The sequence below is a fragment of the Marmota flaviventris genome, chromosome 13 (genome assembly GCF_047511675.1).
Source record: "Marmota flaviventris isolate mMarFla1 chromosome 13, mMarFla1.hap1, whole genome shotgun sequence".
NCBI lineage: Eukaryota > Metazoa > Chordata > Mammalia > Rodentia > Sciuridae > Marmota > Marmota flaviventris.
Window position 1 is genome coordinate 94459503 of NC_092510.1, and position 21141 is coordinate 94480643.

Genomic DNA, 21141 nt, shown 5'->3' on the forward strand with positions numbered 1-21141 from the left:
TTCTATTTCACACCTGACAACTAACTTAACATAGCATGCTTGAAACAAGAGTCTCTAAATTTGTATTCCCTGATGCAGCAAATTTGACTGGCTTATAAAACCTTCACTCTTTCAAGAGCTGGGGAGGCTCAGTTGGTAGAGTGCTTGCCTTGCATGCACAAGGCCCTGTGTTCAATCCCCAGCACCACACACACACACACACACGCACACGCACACACACCAAACAAACAAATAAAAAACAACACCTTAACTCTTTCTTAAAATTTATAAACTAAAAAACATTGATCCTTATGAGGCAATTAAAAGAAATTATAACAATTTGATTTTTTTTTTTTCGTGTACAGGGGATTGAACCCAGAAATACTTAACCACTGAGCCATATCCCATCCCTTTTTTATATTTTATTTAGAGACAGGGTCTCCCTGAGTTGCTTAGGGCCTAGCTAAATTGCTGAGGCTGGCTGTGAACTCACGATCTTCCTGCTTCAGCTTCCAGAGCTGCTGGGATTACAGGTGTGTGCCACCATACGGGGCCAACAATTAGACATTGTCAGTATGATTTGTTTTATTTAATGATAAAATGAGAGATTTGAACTCTAGCACATTATAAATAAATTAAGTAAATAAAGGAAAAGCACTATATTTAAACATTATTCTGCCAGATGAAGACTTTATGGGCATATGTGATTAGTCTATAGAAGAGACCACTGACATTTTTAAGGTTTTTAGCATAAAATGGGCTGGGAAACATGGCATAATCCATTCCCCTACCCCAGAGTCTGAGGGAGTAAGAGCACAATGGCTGAGAGAGCCTGGCAGGAATACTCAGCCAGAGGTTTCTTGTGTTCTACTCTTTGGGTAGACCCTAGATGGAGATCCTGAGTTTGCCTTAAAGCTCACCTGGAGGACAATGTGGAGCCTGGGGAGGGCTGGTTGCTCTCTGAAGCTCTGTTCCCGGGGGAACTGTGGTCGCTGTCACCATGGTTGCTCCAGTGATTGGCTTCTTCCTCAAATTCCTGTCCAGACATGATCCTTTCGATCTCTTCTTCTGATATCTTTGACAAGGAATGAATATATGTTAGATTCGGTGCTTAAGATACCCTCTGTTTGTCTTTCAGGACTCAGAGCTTATTTAAATCTCATTGGATTCCCAGGTTCCCTCTCTTCCACCTCATACTCCAGGTCTCCCCCAATCTTATGACAGCTTGACTGCATACTGCCCAGCACCAAACACAGTTCATCAGAGCCTTCCCCTTGCCCACTTAACCTGCTCTCATATCACACAGTCTATGTGTTCCTTGACACTCCTCTTTGTCCTCGAGTCTACGCTTTCCTAACTCAATGACAATCTCCTTTTAAGAGTCAGTTCAAGGGGCTGGGGTTGTAGCTCAGTGATAGAGAACTTGCCTAGCACGTGTGAAGTACTGGGTTTGATCCTCAGCACCACATTAAAAAAAATAGTTATTGTGTTCATAAAAAAAAAAAAAAAACATTAAAAAAGAAGTTTACCATTTCTGAGGCTGGCTTTGAACTCATGATTCTCCTATCTCAGCCTCCAGAGCCACTGGGATTACAGATGTGCACCACTATGCCCATCTTCATCTTTACTTTTAATGTTTTTTTAGACAGGGTCTTGCTATGTTGCCCAGGTTGGTCTCAAACTCCCAGGCTCAAGCAATCTTCCTGTGCAGCCTCCCAAGTAGCTAAGAATACAGGTGTGTGCCACTGTGCCCAAGTGTCATTGTTATTTTTATAGCACTATGGTATCATATAAAAGTATCCTCTAAAGACCTAAGGCCATGAAAGGACCTAGAAAAGAAGAAGTACTTAGTAAATGTATGTTAAATACACACACAATGTTCCATTTATTAAATACTGCCTATGTGTGAATAGGAAATACATTTTTTCCCCAATAGGAGATACATTTCTAATCCTATTAAGTAAAAGAAGAAATGGCAGCTCACATAGTGAACTGACTTAAACAAAGTCACACTGTATGCCTACATCTGGGCAGAGTTTGAGGAAGAGGTCGGAGTATGCAAGTATTCAGTCCAGTGCTCTAGCTACTACCATATAGAGAGTAAATACACTTCTTCTATAAAGTCTTTCACCTAGAGTTGAGGTCTAACTGGCTACATTCAGTACACAGAAGGAGAGTACTAAGGAGGTGGGGCCAGATGACTTTTTATGTGTTGTTCCTATGGAAACCTGGGAGGACATTTTCTTTGAAACCTGTCTGACTCAAATCTGCATACTTCTTTGCTCCACCAGCCTCTAAGAGAACCCTGAGTTACCTCTATAAATACAGAAACATTCAGAATTGGAAGACAGCTAGCACACAGGGCTTGAATAAGAAAAGGTTTAACTGGTACATAAATTGAAAGGTTGGTTTGAAATCCTTTGGATTACATACTACATTGGAAGGATTTTTTTTTTTTTTTAATTCAGTAGGAGTTGTATATAGTTTAAAAAGAAAAAAAGAAAAAAAAAAGAAGAAATAAAATATGTCTGTCTTTTCTCTTCAGGCGTTCTCAGAACTCTAACTCCCCCACCCCCCTTTTTTTTGTAGCATCAGTGATTGTGGTGAGAGCTAGACCAGAGCTTGAAGAGCCAGAAAAACTTTGGCTGGGTGAAAAGGGTCCTGGTGAAGTCAGCTTACTTCAGCTGGGGGCTGAACCTGTCTCTCTCCCTGTGCACCAATGGGATACTGGGCAATCAGTGATACACAGAATAGAAAACAGAACATATTGAGAGTGGGTTCAAATTTCCTCATTTCCTAGCTGGGTGCTTTAGGGTAAGTTACTCAAGCTCTCTAAGCCTCAGTCCCCTCATCTGAAAAATGAAAACAACATTACCTCCCTGTAGCTCATGGTTCTCTTACAGGATGCTAAAGCAAAGAATTACACAGGTTTGAGTTGGATAGATTTGTGCACTGTGGGTGGGAATATAAATTGTACAGCTGCTATGAAAAACAGTATGGAGGTTCCTTAAAACCTTAAGGTTTTAAGATTCTTAAAACAGAACTTCCATATGATCCAGAAACCCCACTTCTGGGTATTTGCCCAAAAGAACTGAAATCAGAATCTCCTAGAGATATCTGCACTTCCATGTTCACTGCAAAATTATTCAAAATAGCCAAGAGGTAGAAACAACCTAAATGTGCAATAATGGAGGAAAGGATAAAGAAAATGTTCTATAAACACACAAAGTCTTAAAAAAGGAAGGAGTTCCTATTATATATGCTACAAGGATGAACCTTGAGAATGTTATGCTAAATAAAATAAGCTATGGGTCAAATATTTCATGATTCTACTTTATGAGGCATCTAAAGTAGTCAAATTCTTAGAAACGTAAGTAGAATGGTGTTTGCCAGGGGCTGGGGGTCGGGAGCTGGGGAGCTGCTGTTAGTGTTACTGTATAGAGTTCAGTTGTGCAAGATGAAAAAGTTCTAGAGACATGCTATGTAACAATATGCATATAGTCAAGAACTGGACACTTGAAAATTTGTCAAGGTAGTTGGGTGTAGTGGCTCATGCCTGTAAATGCAGGAGGACCCCAAGTTTGAGGCTAGCTTGGGCAACACAGCAAGACCCTGTCTCAAAATAAAACAAAAAGAGCTGAATGTAATTCAATGGCAGAGTGCTTGCTTAGCATGCCTAAGCGTGCCCTTGGTTCAATCCCTAGCGCTGCAAAGGGAAAAAAAGTTTTCAAAGTAGAACTCATGTTATATGTTTTTGTCACTGAGCTATACTTTTTTAAAAAATTCTTATTTTTAATCAGGATCTTGTTAAGTTGCCCAGTTGGCCTTGAGCTTGTGGTCCTCTTGCCTTAACCTCCCAAGCATTATAGGTGTGCACTACCTGTATATCTTTTACCATTAAAAAAAAAAAAAAAGCAACTACTAGTCCAGATTGAAATAGATTAACTCACAAAATATGACTTGAAAAATAATAATAAAAATTATTTTACAAAAAGAACACATGCTTGTACACACAGGGCCCTGGATTCAAACCCCAGCACCATTTAAAAAAAAAAAAAAGACACAACAATTCTGGGGGTCATTATTTTTTTTTTCCGGATACCAGGGATTGAACCCATGGATGGGCATTTGGCCACTGAGCCACATCCCTGACCTCATTTTGTATTTTATTTAGAGACAGGGTCTCACTGAGTTGCTTATCACCTCGCTATTGCTTTTGAACTTGTGATCCTCCCGTCTCATCCTCCTGAGCTGCTGGGATTATAGGCATGCACCACTGTGCCTGGCTTGGGGATCTTATATGGACACACAAACACATACACCCTGATTGAGTACATACTGTGTACCTAGTTCATGTAATAGGAAATCTCCCATACATAAGTGTGTGCCTGACTTTCTTCATTTGTTCACATTTAATTGGAGAAATACCATCAATTAATTATCTCTTGAATCTGTTCCCTCCTCTCAAAATTCACTGTCATTACTCTACTGCAAACTATTACCTATATCTCTTGGAGTGGACTTCTGTAAAACCCTTTACACTGCTTTCTCTTTCTTTTTTTTTTTTTATTTTTTAATATTTACTTATTTTTTGGCAGACACAACATTTTTGTTTGTATGCGGTGCTGAGGCTCGAACCCGGGCAGCACGCATGCCAGGCAAGCGCGCTACCGCTTGAGCCACATCCCCCTGCTTTCTCTTTCTTAGTTTTATTTACTCTAGTTCCACTCCTCACAAACCGGAAATTTCCACTGTTAGAATGATTTTTCTAGAGCGCTTACCTAGCATGTATAAGGCTCTGGGTTCAATCACTAGTACTGCCAAACAAACAAATGAAAAAAAAAATTTTTTTTCTAAAATGAGAATCTGAGTACGCCCCATTCACCCACATTTAAACTCTTTTAGTAGCTTGCTCTTGGCTCACACCAAAAATTCTTAGTTCATACAGTCAAAGACAGACAAAGGCCACTTTTTAAAGAACTGACTCCAAATTCAAGTAATCTGCCTTATCTCCTGCCACTCTATTACATGAGCTGAATGCTACAGCCTCACTGAACAAATTCTTTGTCATTCCTTAAAACGTTCATCTTTGGGTCTTTTCACAGTCTAGGACAAATTAAAAACGTTTAGCTTCCCACCCTTCCCCAACACAGCTAATTCTTCCTCCTCTTTCAAGACTGAGTTCAAATTTGCCTTCTCAAGGAAGCTTTCCCCAAGTGCCTCCAGTCTCAACCAAGGTTCCAGCCCAAAGGAAAGAGAAGCCCTGCCCTGGGCTGGATCATTAGGCCCATGGAGTGAAGGGGGCATTCTCTGTTAAATCTTATGATACTATGTTGTCTGTTTACATCTCTGTCTCTCCCATTAGACAGAGTTCATAGTATAGAGCCTGAAAGGGAGCAGGGGATGTATCTCAGTGGTAGCATGCTTGCCTAGCATGTATAGCATGTATTTGATCCCTAGCTTCAATAAAAGTGGGGGGGAACCCCAAAACCCACCAACTTGGCAAAGTAGGAACTTAGCAAATGTTTGTGAGATTGAAAGCAGTATTACTCTATTAATAAGGTAATGAACATTCTGCTGATAATCTTTAGATGAAATGAACAGCAAAGTATCTTGCAAATGAGAGGTCTAAAGTGAGCAGCTACAGGAGCATATGGAGCCCAGGCCTTCTAGGACAAAACAAGAGAGTAGGGCCTAGAACTCACCTGGACTGGCCCAATGCTCTTATTCCTGCCTCCAGGCATGCCATCTTCTCTGATAGCTGGAAGGAAACATAAGTTAAAGTAGTCAGAAGCATGCTCACAAGTCTAAACTTAAAAAGAGAATTTACATGGCCCAAAGTAGCAAGGTAGTAATTGGTGAAGCCAAGATTAAAACACAGATGTTTTTGGACCCAAAGCACATACTCTTTTCTGTTCTTGTAGGCAACCTTATAGGTAGGGGATACTTTGGGGCCCCCAGGACACCAGGAATATACTGCACACACTGTATACATTCAATACAATCTAACAAAAGTAAGAGCATTGTTAATTAGTCCACAGTTACATAAATCCCACCAGGATAATGCATCTTAAGGCTTTGGTAAATTCCAGGTGAGAGAGAACAGTTTGTTTGTTTGCTCATTTATTCTTCATACCAGGGATTAAACCCAGGGGCAATTAACCACTGAGCCACATCCCCAGTCCTTTTTTTTATTTTATTTACAGACAGGATTTCAATAAATTGCTGAGGCTGGCTTTGAACTCACAATCCTCCTGCCTCAGCCTCTAAAGCTGCTGGGATTATAGGCCTGAACCACCAAACCTGGCTGAGAATATTTATATTTTTAAATAAAATATTTTTTATTCCTAACCTAAGTTTAGGTCTGGTAGGATCAGGAAAACAGTTTTTTTTTTTTTTTTTAATAGAATTGGAATTTTGAACTCAGTGGCACAAAGGTAGTAAGTAGAGCTCCTTTGTGGTTGTAGGAGCTTGCTTAGCATTTTCCAACTATACAAAACATCCTTTAAATAGTACTAGCCACACTAAGAACAACTACTACTAGTACTATCGTCATCAGTGTTAATGAACCACTTAAAATGGGAACACACGGGGCTGGGGATGTGGCTCAAATGGTAGCGCGCTCGCCTGGCATGCGTGCGGCCCGGGTTCGATCCTCAGCACCACATACAAACAAAGATATTGTGTCCGCTGAAAACTAAAACTAAAAAATAAATATTAAAATTCTCTCTCTCTCTAAAAAAAAAAAAAAATGGGGACACACGAAGGAAGACCTGATTAGAAATTAAAGTAGGACCCTGATCGTTAGGCAAAGCTTTCTGGAAAAGACAACTTCTGAACTAAGTCTTAAAAGACGAGGAGGATTTAGGCAAGCAGGAAAAGTGTGCTCCGGGTTGACTGAACAGAGTATAGAAAAGCTTCAAGTCAAGCCAGGCATGGTGGTGCAAGCTTATAATCCCAGCGGCTTGGGAGGCTGAGGTAGGAGGATCCAGAGTTCAAAACCAGCCTCAGCAAAAGCGAGGTACTAAGCAACTCAGTGAGATCCTGTCTCTAAATAAAATACAAAAATAGGGTTGGGAACGTGGCTCAGTGATTGAGTGCCCCTGAATTCAATCCTCGCCCAACACCAAAAAAAGGGAAACGCTTTAAGTCAAAACTAAGAATGGACTGCTCTTTCTAGGAACTTCCAGGTGGTTAGATCTGGATAAGACACTGGAGGGGTGAAGGTGGTATGTGAAGGAAAAGTAGCAAAATAAGGATGGAGAGGCCAAGAGAGGCCAGGTCATCAAGAGCCTAGAATGTCAGGTTAAGGATATGGACTTCAGCTGAGGAGCCTGGGGACGGGCAGAGATGCAAGGGAGTGATGTGGTCACACTGGTATTTTTGAAAAATCTTTGTGATGATCACTGTCTTGGGTGGCTTTAAAGAGGTAATGCTAATGACAGAGGATATACTAATGCCATTATGTGAGAGCAAGCTTTGCCATAATACACTTGCAACAAAAACAAACAAAAAAGCACATAAGGAATCTAGGAAGTCCTTGGGGAAAGGCTGATTGCCGCAAATAGTGAGAGCTGTAAACATAACACTCAGTTTCTGATGGAAAGTTCATTTTCCTTAAAGTAGACATCATCCTTGATGTCCTCAGATTTTACATTTCAGAATTAGACAAGTTTGGGTCCAAATCCTGTTTCTGCCCAATCTGTGTAATTACAAATTTCTTTACCCCTCTGAAGTTTATTGAAGAGTAAAGAGGGGATACTAGTACTTGTCATGTTACATAAAATAGTACAGTTAAAATAAGTACAAAATAGTGGTAATGACTCTCCCTCTCCCCAGCCTTTTTTTCTCTGAACAAAGGAGATAAGCAAACCAAGATTCCTTTTTTTTTTTTAATATTTATTTTTTAGTTACAGGTAGACACACAATATCTTCACTTTATTTTTATGTGGTGCTGAGGATCGAACCCAGTGCCTCAGGCATGGTAGGCGAGCACTCTACCTCTGAGCCACAACCCCAGGCCCTGTTTTTTATTTATTTTTTAATATTATTTTTAGTTGATAGACCTTTTATTTTATTTATTTATATGCAGTGCTAAGAATCTAACCCAGTGCCAGTGCCCCACACATGCCAGGCAAGTGCGCTATTGCTGAGCCCCAGCCCCAGCCCCCAAGGTTCCATTCTTTACTTTGTAAAAGTCTTAATATCTTCATCTACAAAACCAAGGCAATAAAGTCAGCTTTACAAGTCTGCTGTGAATATGGAGTAAGAAACATACATAGTCTATATTAAGTTAGACGTATGCAAGCTGTTGCCTGGGAGCTCGCTTTAGACCTAATTGTGAGTTCTACGAATCCTTAAAATTCCTTCTCTGCTATGCCAGGGTCAATGATAACTTTAGTCACTTCTTATACTGACATCTCACATGTCTATCAGCTTACAGCTATAAATCAAAGACCTAACACTGAATGGTGCAACGCTGAATATCTTTTAGAAGACATCTCACACTCACTGTCCTGGAGGTTGAGGAAGGAACTCAATATGCTTAACTTAACTTTTATTTTGTTTAAAGGACCACAGATCCTAAAGTCTTATATCTTGCCATTTCTTATTCTGAAACTGGAAAGTTTATGTCCTCCCTAAACCCCAACTGAAACAAGGAAAATTCACATATGATGGACATGTGCTATGTATTAGGTACTAAAACTCATGAGGAGAATATTAGCATTGCTCCCACTAAAGAGCTCAATGTTAGGCCCAAAGAAATGAAGAATTTTCTTCAAGGAGAGAGATAGAAAATAAACATCAGAATCAATGTTGAAACGCAGACTATAAAACTCTAAGACCAGTCTTCTTTCCATTACCATTATTTCATATAACATTTATGTGTCCTACTGGAGAAATATAACATACTTCTATGTGGTACATAAACTCTTTTATTCTAATGTGTATTTAAAATACTGATTTTTTTCATTCAACTTTTATTTTTTTAAAGTGTATTTAAAGGAGAAGATAAGGTAAAGATGATAAAATTCATCAAAATGGCATGCAGAAATCTGAAGTATGGGAAAAAATTCAATGTGTCATAATGCCTCTGTTAAAACAAAACCCTGCATTATATTACAGCTCATAGTTGTGTATATGTTATTTCATTTGATCATCACAACCACCTTGGAAGGTACACATTTTTACTATTATCCATGTCTTTTAGAGATGAGGAAGTAGAGCTCAGTGAGGTAGAGACTTACTCTAGATTACTCGTAAAGAACTGACAGAGCTGAAATTTCAGTTAAGATTTTAGCAACCAACCAAACCCAGAAACCAGAAATGTGACACAAAACATCCAATCCCTGCTCAAAACATGTTGGTGGCTTTCTCTGGTGTAGGGGCTAAAAGCCTAAGTTCCTCAGCGTGGCATTCAAGACTGTCTGTGATCTGGTTCCTATGGGGCTCTTCATCCTCACCTCTGGCCATAAATGCTACTCCCTTGCTGCAGAAAACTATTTGTTAGTCCTTGAGGATGCCATGCTGTTTTCCACAGCTGTACCTCTACCATATGTTGCCTCTGCTCAGAAAAAACCTTTACAGTGGAGAAGTCTGGCAAAACCACTTTACCCAAGACATCACCTTTACCAAATGATTCAGGTCGGCAGCACCAATAATGGTACAAACTCACAACCACATGCTCTTAATATGATGACCTTAGAGGAATGCAACATTGTTTCTGTGAATTTTCACCCAAAATGTATAACCTAAATCTTACCATGAGGCAACTGACAAACCCAAATTGAGAAATATTCTTCAATAAATTACCTATTTGCTTCAAAGTAAAAAATGTTATTCAGGACAAAATATAAGGAACTATTTCTGACTAGAGAAGACTAAAGATAAACAAATGTCTTCAATGATCCTGGATCGCTGGCTCTAGATCAGGAAAATCACAATTGCTATAAAGGACATTAGGATAACTGGTGAAAATTGAATAAAGTCTGCTAATTAGAAAAAGTATCATGTTAAATTCCCTGATTTTAAAGACATAGTGAAGTTCTACTGTTGCAAATTTTCTGTAAGTTTGAAATCATTTCCAAATAAAACACGAAAACCAAGTTTAAAGGTGTTTTAAAAGTCCTTTAACCCAGGTGTGGTGGTGCACACTTGTAATCCCAGTGACTGGGGAGGCCGAAGCAGGAGAATCACAAGTTTGAGGCCCGCCTCAGCAATTTAGCGAGGTCCTAAGAAACTCAGTGAGGTTTCAAAATAACCTGTCTCAAAATAAAAAATCAAAAGGGCTAGGGATGTGGCTTAGTGGTTAAGTGCCCCTAGGAACAATCCCTGGTTTGAAGGAATCAAAGTTTCAGCTCCTTACAAACTTAAAGGTCTTTTTTCCCCTTAAAGTTTGTAAGGAGTTGAAACTTTGATTCCTTTAAGAAGCTGCTCAAATGTTATCTGTCCTTGAGATTTCTCAATGCTCCATTCAGGCCTCTGTACTGTGTTCTGGCACTTTTTCTCCTGATACAATGATATGCCAATGCCAGAGAAGCGCTGTCTTACAATGCATCCAGAAAATATCACCTCCTCTAGGCAACTGTCCTTAACCTTTTTCTTCTGAACCATTACTATAATTAGCAAGTTATGAAACCACAAAATTAAGAATCTTTTTTTTTTTAAATTGGGGATTGAACCCAGGGGATTATACCATTGAGTTATACCCTGAGCCCTTTTTACTTTTTGAGATAGTGTCTCCCTAAATTGCCCAAGCTAGTCTGGAACTTGTCATCTTTTTGCTTCGTTCTTCGGTCTCCTGAGTAGCTGGGACTACAGGTGTATGCCACCATACTCAGTGAGGCATGTTTTACATTAATTACTTAACTGACATGGATTCCCCCCAGGAGGCCCAATGCATCTTCCTCTCTCTTTTGACATTTCCCTTCTTGCTGTGGCCCTCCATCAATTCATCTAATTAGGAAGCATCCTATCATTACTGGGTTATCTGCTTAGGGGCACTGAAAAGCAGGACTTGGTCATGGTCCTCACATGTCTCATTGTCTAATGATGGGGAAACAGACAAGTGAACAGATAAAGACAATGCAAGGTAATTAGGGCTACAGTGGAGGGCATATCAGGGGCTATGGGAAAAAAGGAGGGTCATTGGTGTGGGGGGAATGTGTGTGCCACAGAAGACTTCTAGAGAATGTTACAGATAAAAGTTGAGCCTTGAAAGAAAAGTATATAATATATAGTGAGGTGAAGAAGAAGGGGTAGGATATTCCAGGAAGATGAAACCATATCTGCAAAGCCCTTGAAATATGAAGTTTTTGAAGACCTGGATTGGAATGCAGATTGTGATGGGGAGCAGCAGACAGAAAAGGGAAAGGATGAAGTAGCTGATGCCAGAGTCAGAGGGGCCCTGAAAATAATTTTGAGAGTTGGATGTGGTGGTACACGCCTGTAATCCCAGTGACTCGGGAGGCTAAGGCAGAAGGATTGCAAGTTTGAAGTCAGCCTCAGCAACTTAATGAGGCTCTAAGTAACTTAGTGAGACCCTGTCTCAAAATAACAAATAATAAGGGTTGGGGATATGGTTCAGTGGTTAAGCACCCCTGGGTTCCATCTCTGGTACTAAAAAAACAAAAACAAAAATAATAACAACAACAACAACAAAAAAGGAAAACCTTTTTGAGGAGACTGACTTTATCCTAAAGACTGCAATTTGGGTGAGGGGTATATGTGGGGGGCGGGTGATGAGGAGGAGTAGTACTGGGCCAGTCATGGGCCTGGACAGAGTCAGAGGGGATCAGCTTCCACTCATTATCCTCCTTTAGATTTTACTCACTACCTTAATAATTAATTTCCTGACCAGCCAACTTCCAGGTCTGAAAGATATTTAGTTCTCTATCTAAAGATGGGGAACAAGAGAGGGCTGCTCATACATGGTCCCAGCCACAATTGGCAGTTGCATTTTTAAGTTACTTCTTAAAATTTTGAGGTAAAGTCAGACTTACAGAAGAGTTGTGAAAATAGTATGGAGAGTTTCCATGTTCTCTATACCTACCTTTTTCCTTCTTTTTACACTATATATCCCATAGACTATAGACTATTAAAACTAAGAAATAAATTTTGGAATAATATTATTAACCAAAAAGCAGTAAAGACTATATGTGGGTTCCTACAGTGGTTCCACAGATGTCCTTTTTTGTTCAATCACAGATGGCACACTGTATTTAGTAGCAATTTCTCCGTAGTTTTCCCAAATCTGTGATAGTCCTTCTATCTTTCCTTGATGTTTGAGACCTTGACACTTTTCAAGAATATGCTATAGAATGTCAGTTATTTGGAAGACTGTCCCTCAATATGGGCTTGTCTGTTTTCTGGAGATTGGACTGAGAATGAAATTAGCTTTCTGTGTGTATATACCTATGCCCTTCTCAATGTATCACATCAGGTGTAAAATAATGTCAGTATGTTTTACTGGTTATTTTAACCTTGACCTCTTGGCTAAAGTACAATTCTCTATGGAAAATATTTTCCCCTTTGTAATTATTGAATATTATCAGACTATACAAATATTCTGTTTTTGTTTAAACTGATGTCACTTATGTTGGACCTATCAGTTCATCTTGTCTGCAGCAGTTAATACTATGGTGCTTTAACAGTGTTCCTTCATGCCTTCAACATTTATCAACTGGAATTCTCTTACAAGGAAAAGTTGTCCCTTCACTTTACTGACTTAGGTATTTCTTTCAGCATGAACTCATGGATATTTATTTTATTCCTTGGGTTAAAAGCTAATTCTAGGCCGGGCATGGTGGCATCTGCTTATAATCCCAGCAACTGGGGAGGTTGAGGCAAGAGGATCAAAAGTTCAAAGCCAGCCTCAGCAACTCAGCAAGGCCCCTAAGCAACTTAGTGAGACCCTGTCTCTAAATAAAATATAGAAAAGGCTGGGGATGTGGCTCAGTGGTTAAACACCCCTGATTCAATCCCTGATACCAAAAAAACACAATACAACAAAACGGAACAAAACAAATAAACAAATACTAGAATTATTTTGTTGCCTAAATTGTTCCAATTTTGACCACTGGAAGCACTTTCAGGCTGGGCTCTGTGTCCTTCTGACATGCTGCTGCTGCCCACCCCCCCTCCCCATTTCTTCTTCTTTTTCTTTAGTATTTCCTAAATTTTTTGCACCACAAGATACTCCAGGTTCATTTGATATTTTCCCTGTCCCAGATCTAGAATCAACCAGTCCTGACTCCTTTTACTGGTATTTAGAAACCAAGATCTGGGTGCTAGGTATGCTCATTGCAACTGGGGTATAACTGCTCCTAGCCCCTTCTAGTGGCTAGAGCTTGGAAAGACATATAGATATACTAAGTCATGTATCCTCACACATCTGCTTTTTATTTTTTCCACCCTCCTGTCCGTTATCTAAACATGAGTCCATTCTGATACCACTGATTCCAATTAGCACCTGAGGTTTTATCCTGGTCTTTCCTGATTGATTGTAGTACTGGGGATTAAACCCAAGGGCACTCTTACCACTGAGTTACACCCTCAGCCCTTTTTACTTTATATTTTGAGACAGGATTTTGCTAAATTGTTCAGGCTGGCCTCAAATGTGCTTCAGCCACCCAAGTTGCTGGGATTACAGGTGTGCACCACTGTGCCAGGCACCATTCTTGACTTATCTTCTCTGATATGCAAAACCTGACTCTCATCACCTACAATATATTAATCACAAAATACAATTAAAGTAGGAACAAAATTCCTAACATATAACCTTGAGAGAAATAAATTTTACAAACTAGAGTGCTTTGTACACAATTCTTTGTGTCTTTTGCCTTACAATATACAGTCAAAACACTGTTTTCCAAGGTCAGCTCCTTTCTTCTCTATGCCCTTCAGTGTGGTTATGTGACTTGTTATAACACCAGTTAGATTCATTCACTGCCATAGTGCATATTCCAGTTCTCAGTTCCCTGCCCCCAAACCTATCACATACTGGTTGATTAAAATAATTGTAACATCCAGTAGAATTCACTTTTTGTGTGGTGTATAGTTCTATGAGTTTTGACAAATGTATATATTTATCAGCTATCATAGTTTTATACAGATTATTTCTTACCTTCAAAGTATGACAACTAATTTTAATTCTGCTTTCTCAGCACCAACCAGAAGGTGGCAGGGTTTGTCTCTGAGAGGCAGTGTTCACTAGGCAACGGGGCTTGGCCTGCTTTACATGCAAATAAATGGACAACTCTCTATCCCTCATTCTCCATGTTTAATCTCCAGTTATGCTTAAGGGAAGTTATAAGTTTTTTCTTCCCTAAAATAGGTGAGTTTGGCTGGAAGTCTCAGAATTTTCACAATCTAACTGAATAAAGCAGATGATTGATCAGAGAATAAGAAGGTATCCCACAATTATTCTTAGATAAAATATTCACACTGAAGGCAAGAAAGGGTAATGAGAAAAGCAGAGGAAAAAACCAAATCAGGGTGAGGGCAGGAAGACAACTACAGACTCTCCAAGACAGTACTGGTTTGGTACTGGTGGCTGGGAAAGGTTTTCATAAGAGGAAAGTGACAGTGGGCAGGGAAAGGATTTCTAGATAAAGGAAGAGGCTGAGCACAGGCAAAATGGTTTAAATCATCCCAGAGGCAGTGTTCTGGAAAGAAAGGTTAGAAAGATAGGCAGGGACCATCAAACTTAGCAACACTTCAAATGTCCTACTGTGGCATTTGTTTAGCATTCAGTAAACATGATATTCTAACACACATATAGCTATGTCACAGACATATGAAGCACTTAGTTGTCCATGTGATAATGCCTAAGCTCTGATTGACTAACAACAAATTCTAACTTAGAAATTATTAATTGTCGTCATAACCATCCCTAAACTAACTACTGCCAAGTAGTTTTATCTCCCTAAATTACCTTTATAAAGTGGAATAATAGTCAATAAAAGGGTTATTATGTGTATTCAATGGTATAATGCATGGAAAGTACAAGAGTTTCTGGTACATGTGAGTGCTCAATAGTATTATGAATAAATTACAAACCACCAAAATTTATCTAAATGCTCTCTCGTATCTCCCTTAACCTTTTTTCCTAATAAGTAAGTTTTTAAAAGATCCTTCTTTTTTTTAAGTATAGAATTATTTTTTAATATGTCAGTGGATATTTATTTATTAATATGCTGTGCTGAAAATTGAACTCATTGCCTCACACAAGCTAGGCAAATGCTCTACCACTGAGCTACAGCCCCAGCCCCTTAAAAAGATCCTTCTTATCCCTCACATAGTAGAATCAGTCTAAAGGACATCTGGTGACCAGGGAGGGATATGGCTCAATGGTAGAGCATCTGACTGGTATATGTGAGACTCTGGGTTTAATTCCCAGCACTGCCCGCCCCCCCACCCCCGAAAAAAAAAAGTACATCTGGATGCCTACATTCATTAATGCTACAAAACCAACTTGAATAGTTCACCAAATCTAACTCCTCTATTCTCATGTACTGCTGCTATGAACCTCTAATACAATGCTGTGTTTTTCACATACATTATCATATTCAGTCCTCTACAGAACTCTGAAAGGTATTCACATATCATTTCAAAGGTAAGATCATATAAAATATCAGAGACATAAAGTAAACTTGTTAAGTCTACAGGGTGGTCTGCTTCTAGAGCCTCCTTTCTACTGAATGACAGTGTCCTCTTCTATTCATAATCTAGTGTTCTGGCACTGGCCCTTCTCTTAACTACATCCAGGTTCTCTGTGCCAATAGCTCACAAACTTCTTGGTGTTCTGAGGTACTTCAAACTGGGAACTGCCAAGGTGAACATTTTGCTCCATTCTGCCCTTTGGCCTGACTTTTTTTTTCCTGACCATTATTCTTTTTTTAAAAAAAAAGAGAGAGTGAGAGAGGAGAGAGAGAGAGAGAGAGAATTTTAATATTTATTTTTTAGTTATCGGCAGATACAACATCTTTGTTTTGTATGTGGTGCTGAGGATCGAACCCGGGCCGCACGCATGCCAGGCGAGCGTGCTACCACTTGAGCCACATCCCCAGCCCCCTGACCATTATTCTTAATCCAAATCCTCAACTTTAACTTCTGACGTTGCCTAAAAGTGTGTCACCAACTCCTATTGGGTGAGTTTCTTCCATAACTCCAACTTCCATCTGTGCTACTTTGTTCTCTACACCATCCTTCTGGGCTCTTCTAAAAACTTTCTGGGTAGTTTTTCTATTTCTCCTACCTCAATCCATTCTTCAAAGCTTCCCTTTAATAATTAATCTTAGTATATTAATTAATTTCCTAATGGCTCTTAGGAAACTTCCCAATAAACCACAAACTCTTCATCAACCTAGATACAGATTTCTGAACACATCCAGCCTCTGAATACACCACGGTTTTAGTAAACAAAATTATACCACATTCACAAGACCGCCTGTCTCATACGTGACTTTTAACCATCTAAATTCCTACTTTATATTATCATCATTCTTTGAAAAACTAGGGGAGTATATTAATCCCAGCCAGGATCTAATTGTTAACTGGGGTCTTACCATACAGGGCCTATGCATTAGCTGCCACAGAATCCTTAACATCATATGTCTTTCCTCTCACCTAAACTGGGAGGTTCCCATATGCAGGAGATATATTTTTGAGTTATGAGCATACAAGGTAAGACCTGATGTATAGTGCAGGCTTGGGAAATTAATAACTCTAAAATATAATAGCTGATACTAAAGGTACAAGATGGGTGAAGGGTGGGCACTTAGGAGCACTGAGTACCACTCACCCTTCCGGTTCATCCCCATCTGGAGGCATTTGAGTAGGCGGCAGTATTGGCACCTGTTTCTCTGTTTCCGAGACATGACACAGTTCTTGTCACGACTGCATCGATATACCCGTTTGTTACAAATGCTCCGCTTGAAGAACCCTTTGCAGCCCTCACAGGAGATGATCCCATAGTGCAAGCCTGTAGCACGGTCCCCACAAATAAGACAGGTTCGTTGTTCGGCCCGATCATCTGGAACAGAAACTAATAAACATGTTCAAGTTAGAGTACAGTGGAAATAATGGCTTTAAGGCCACAGTTCCTAAAAGAAGCATCCTTGCTCTGGAAAGATCAAGACCACCACCATCTTCAGACTAACTGGTATACAGGTGGCATCTCTGAAACCTTTGCCACAGGAACAGACTCCTGTATCTACCTGCAGATATCACAGACACTGCTTATCTTGGGGGGGGGAAAAACAAAACAAAACAAAAAAACCCTCATAAACCTCCCCAGGAGTTTCATTATCACTTGGATCAATATCCAAGTCAGAAACCTAGGAAAAATCTTTGACTTCTCCCCTCTCCCTTCTTCATCCACAGCCCATCAATATTACCTGTTAGGAAGGTGGCAAGGATTACTGATAATATATTTAAGTGCCTAGCACATGGTATACGTTAGTATACATCCAATAAATAGTAAATGTAATTTTTTACAAGTGAAGAAGTTTAAACCATGCCCAGAGTAGCTAGCCAGCCAGACACAGAAAACAGGTATTTTTATCCACATTTTTTTTTACTGATGCATTATAGTTGTACATAATGGTGGAATCTGTTGTTATATATTCCTATACGCACACAATGTAACAATATAATTTAGCCAATATCATTCCCTAGCACGCTCCCCATTCCCCTTTCCTTCCCTTCTTCCCACTCCCTGTTCCCTTTCTTTTCTTTTATTCTACTGATCCCCCCAACCTTTCTTTTCCTTTTTCCTCTTTAGCTCCCACATGAGAGAAAACACATATAATTCTTGATCTTCTGAGTTTGGCTTATTTTGCTTAACACAATGTTCTCAAGTTCCAACCAGTGTGTGTGTGTTGTACTGGGGAATGAACCCAAGGCCTGTGCATTCGAGGCAAGCACTCTAACAACTGAGCTAATATCCCCAGCCCAAGTTCCATCCATTTTTCTGCAAATAATAATTTCATTCTTCTTTATAGCTGAATAATACTCCACTGTGTATATATACCACAGAGAAAACAGATATTTATTGAGCAACTATTCTACTTCAGGCACTCTTCTAAGGCATGAATGCTGCTGTGGACAAAAATCCCTGAAAGGGCTGGACATGCAGCTTAGTGGGAGAGTACTTTCCTAGCATGTACTATGCCCTGGCACTGCCCCACACACCCCCACACACACACACCGAGAGAGAGAGAGAGAGAGATATTCGAGTGAGTGTCAGTCCCTGGTAGGATTTACATTCCAGAGGAACATCTATTCTGTGTCCAGGCCCTATCCTAGGATATAAATAAATCAGCACGATCCCTGCAGCCAAGGAATTCATTGATTTGCAGCAAACAAGTTAGGACGAGGGGAAGTTAGGAAGTTAGGAAGAGGAAGATTATTCCTCTTCCTTTTTCTTCAGACCAAGCAACTGTAAAGAACGGGCATCCTGGTGAACTAAGGTGTGAGACCCTGTCAGTGGGCTCAAGAAAAGTTCAAAAAAGATCTTCCTCAGAGGCCAGGTCAGAAAACCAGACACTTGAACCACATTCCTAAGTAAGAGGCAAGATACAATAGTTGAGGACATCGTTACACTTTGAAAAAGAGTCCTTACAATTAAACCTAAATGAACCCTAGCTCTGATTTAGAGCCTAATTTGAATCTAATATGAACCACCAACTGGGCAAAATTAAGTTACTTTGCCTAGGTATTATTTCCTCTGTAAAATAAGGACTATAATGGTATCTATATCCCATGGATAAAGAACTCATCTCAGGGGCTGGGGATGTGGCTCAAGCGGTAGCGCACTGGCCTGGCATGCGTGCGGCCCGGGTTCGATCCTCAGCACCACATACAAACAAAGATGTTGTGTCTGCTGAAAAACTGAAAAATAAATATTAAAAAATTTTTAAAAAAAGAACTCATCTCAGTGCTTAGCTACAATAATCATTTAGTAAGTGTTATTATTGTCATTATTTTTATTATCCTAACAGGTATAGACATAATGCTACTCCTCTCAAGAAAAGCATTTGAAAGTAATTTTAAAGAAAGGAGGGTCATGGCGACATACATAAGAAGGATATAGAGAAAGAAGGAAGCTTGCATTTATGGAGCTCTTATGATATGCCAACTTTGTGATAAGTCTCTATGATTACCACTGTAGTAAGCTGAATTAGGGCCACCCATAGGTACCAGGCCCTAATCCCTAGAACTGTGAAATGCTACATACAAGGGAAAAGGGTCTTTGGAGAGATGATCAAATTAAGGATCTTGAATTGGGACGATTATTCTGAACTATATGGGTGTCTCCAAATGTAATCACAAGCATACTTATGAGATAATTTATTATATTATTATTTTATTTTCTGGTTCTGGGAAGTAACCCGGGGATGCTCTACCATTAAGCTACATCCCTAGTCCTTTTTATTTTTTTGAGATAGGGTCTTGCTTAGTTGTGGAGGTTGACCTCAAATTTGCAATCATCCTGCCTCTCAGTCTCCTGTGTAGCTGGGTTTAGAGGTGTGTATCACTGTACCTGACTTAATTTAGTTTTCTTCATTTGTATTAATCTACTAAAATATAGTAGAGAAAAAAATGGGCCAAATTAGCACTTCAAACTTAAGACCACAGCTCACAGTAACTGCAGTTGATAAAGAGCTGAGGGTTTAAACATGACAGATATTTGAAACCTTGAATAAGGTAGTCTGCTTGCTATCTACAAAAATATCAATAGGTAAAAATAGTGTGGGTAGAGAGCATATTCTAATTCATCAGAGAAATTGAATGTCTGTCTTATCAGAAGTATTAGAAGGTCTCAGACTGCAAACTTTAAATACCAATTCCTATGAATGGAAGCTGGGACTTCTTGGAGAAATGGTTGATTCCAAGCATGAGGCAGAATACAGATAAAATGAGGTTGGTTGTACTATCCAAACTAGTAATAGGGTCATGTCAAAATGATACAGTGAGCAATGTAAAAATTATCTCACTAGTCTAAGATGGAGCAATCCATACATCAAAAAGAATACGGATGACAATGGATTAAAATATTTCCAATACAAAATAAAAGAATTCATATTATTTAAAAAGAAAAACCTCCAGTTATCACTGGAGGTTGCTAGGACACAAATTCATTATTCTGAAAACTGATAAAATAAAAGAGAAAAAATTAAACATTAAAGTAAAAACCACTGAATGAGCTAGGGTTCTGGCTCAGTGGGAGAGTGCTTGCCTAGCATGTATGAGGCACTGGGTATGAGTACCAGCACTGCATATAAATAAATGAATAAAATAAAGGTCCATCAACAACTAAAATATACATAAAATTAAAAAAAACCCACTGGAAATTGTTGTCTTTTGTGCTCCTTCCCCAACAGTAAGCAGAGAGAAAATCAAGACAGTATTTATTTGTTCATTTATTTGGTACTGGGGATTGAATCCAGGGGCACGTTACCCCTGAGCTACATACATCCTCGGCCTTTTTAATTTTTTTAAATTTTTTTTTAGTTGTTGACAGAAGTTTAATTTATTTATATGTGGTGCTGAGAATTGAACCCAGTGTCTCACACATGCTAGGTAGGTGCTCCACCACTAAGCTACAACCTCAGCCTCCCTTTTTATTTTTATTTCAAGGCAAAGTCTTGCTAAGTCCTTAAGGCCTAGCTAAGTTACTAAGGTTGGTCTTGAACTTGCCAACCTTCTGCCTCAGCCTTCCAAATCTCAGGGATTATAGGCATGTGCCACCATGCCTGACCCAAGATAAGTTTTTTAAAAACTTTAAACTATGAAATCAAGAAGATTGGGATAAGGTGAACAGAAATAAATGGCAACCAAGGGAACAGGCATAGGTGAGGAGGTAGAATTGATCTCAGGGTCCACAGCAAGATAAACCTCAAGGTGGAGGGGGAGGGGGGGGGAGAGAGAGAGAGAGAGAAAGAGAGAGAGAGAGAGAGGGAGGGAGGGAGGGGGAGGGCAACTGTTGGCTGTATAAATCTCTGGGGCAGAGACAAAACAAAAAGATTAAAATCTGGCCAAGAGATTAAGAGCTTGGATTCCAGAATCAGACTCCCTGGGTTCAAATCTAGCTTCTATCACTTGCTCGCTGTGTTTTTTGTCAAAGTTTCTTTTTTTTTTTTTAACATTATTTTATTG

General features: G+C 39.4%; 1 protein-coding gene across 4 annotated transcripts in view; it reads right to left on the bottom strand.

The window, feature by feature from the left end:
• Nr6a1 (nuclear receptor subfamily 6 group A member 1) overlaps positions 1–21141 on the bottom strand; it is a 212088-nt gene that overhangs the window by 18855 nt on the left and 172092 nt on the right. For all 4 annotated transcript variants that reach the window (XM_027944449.2, XM_027944442.2, XM_071600940.1 and 1 more), the window contains 3 exons: positions 16784–17026; positions 5685–5740; positions 900–1054 (listed from right to left, as the gene is read on the bottom strand). In XM_027944449.2, coding sequence (XP_027800250.1) covers positions 900–1054; positions 5685–5740; positions 16784–17026 — 454 coding nt within the window. The remainder of the gene's footprint in view (positions 1–899; positions 1055–5684; positions 5741–16783; positions 17027–21141) is intronic.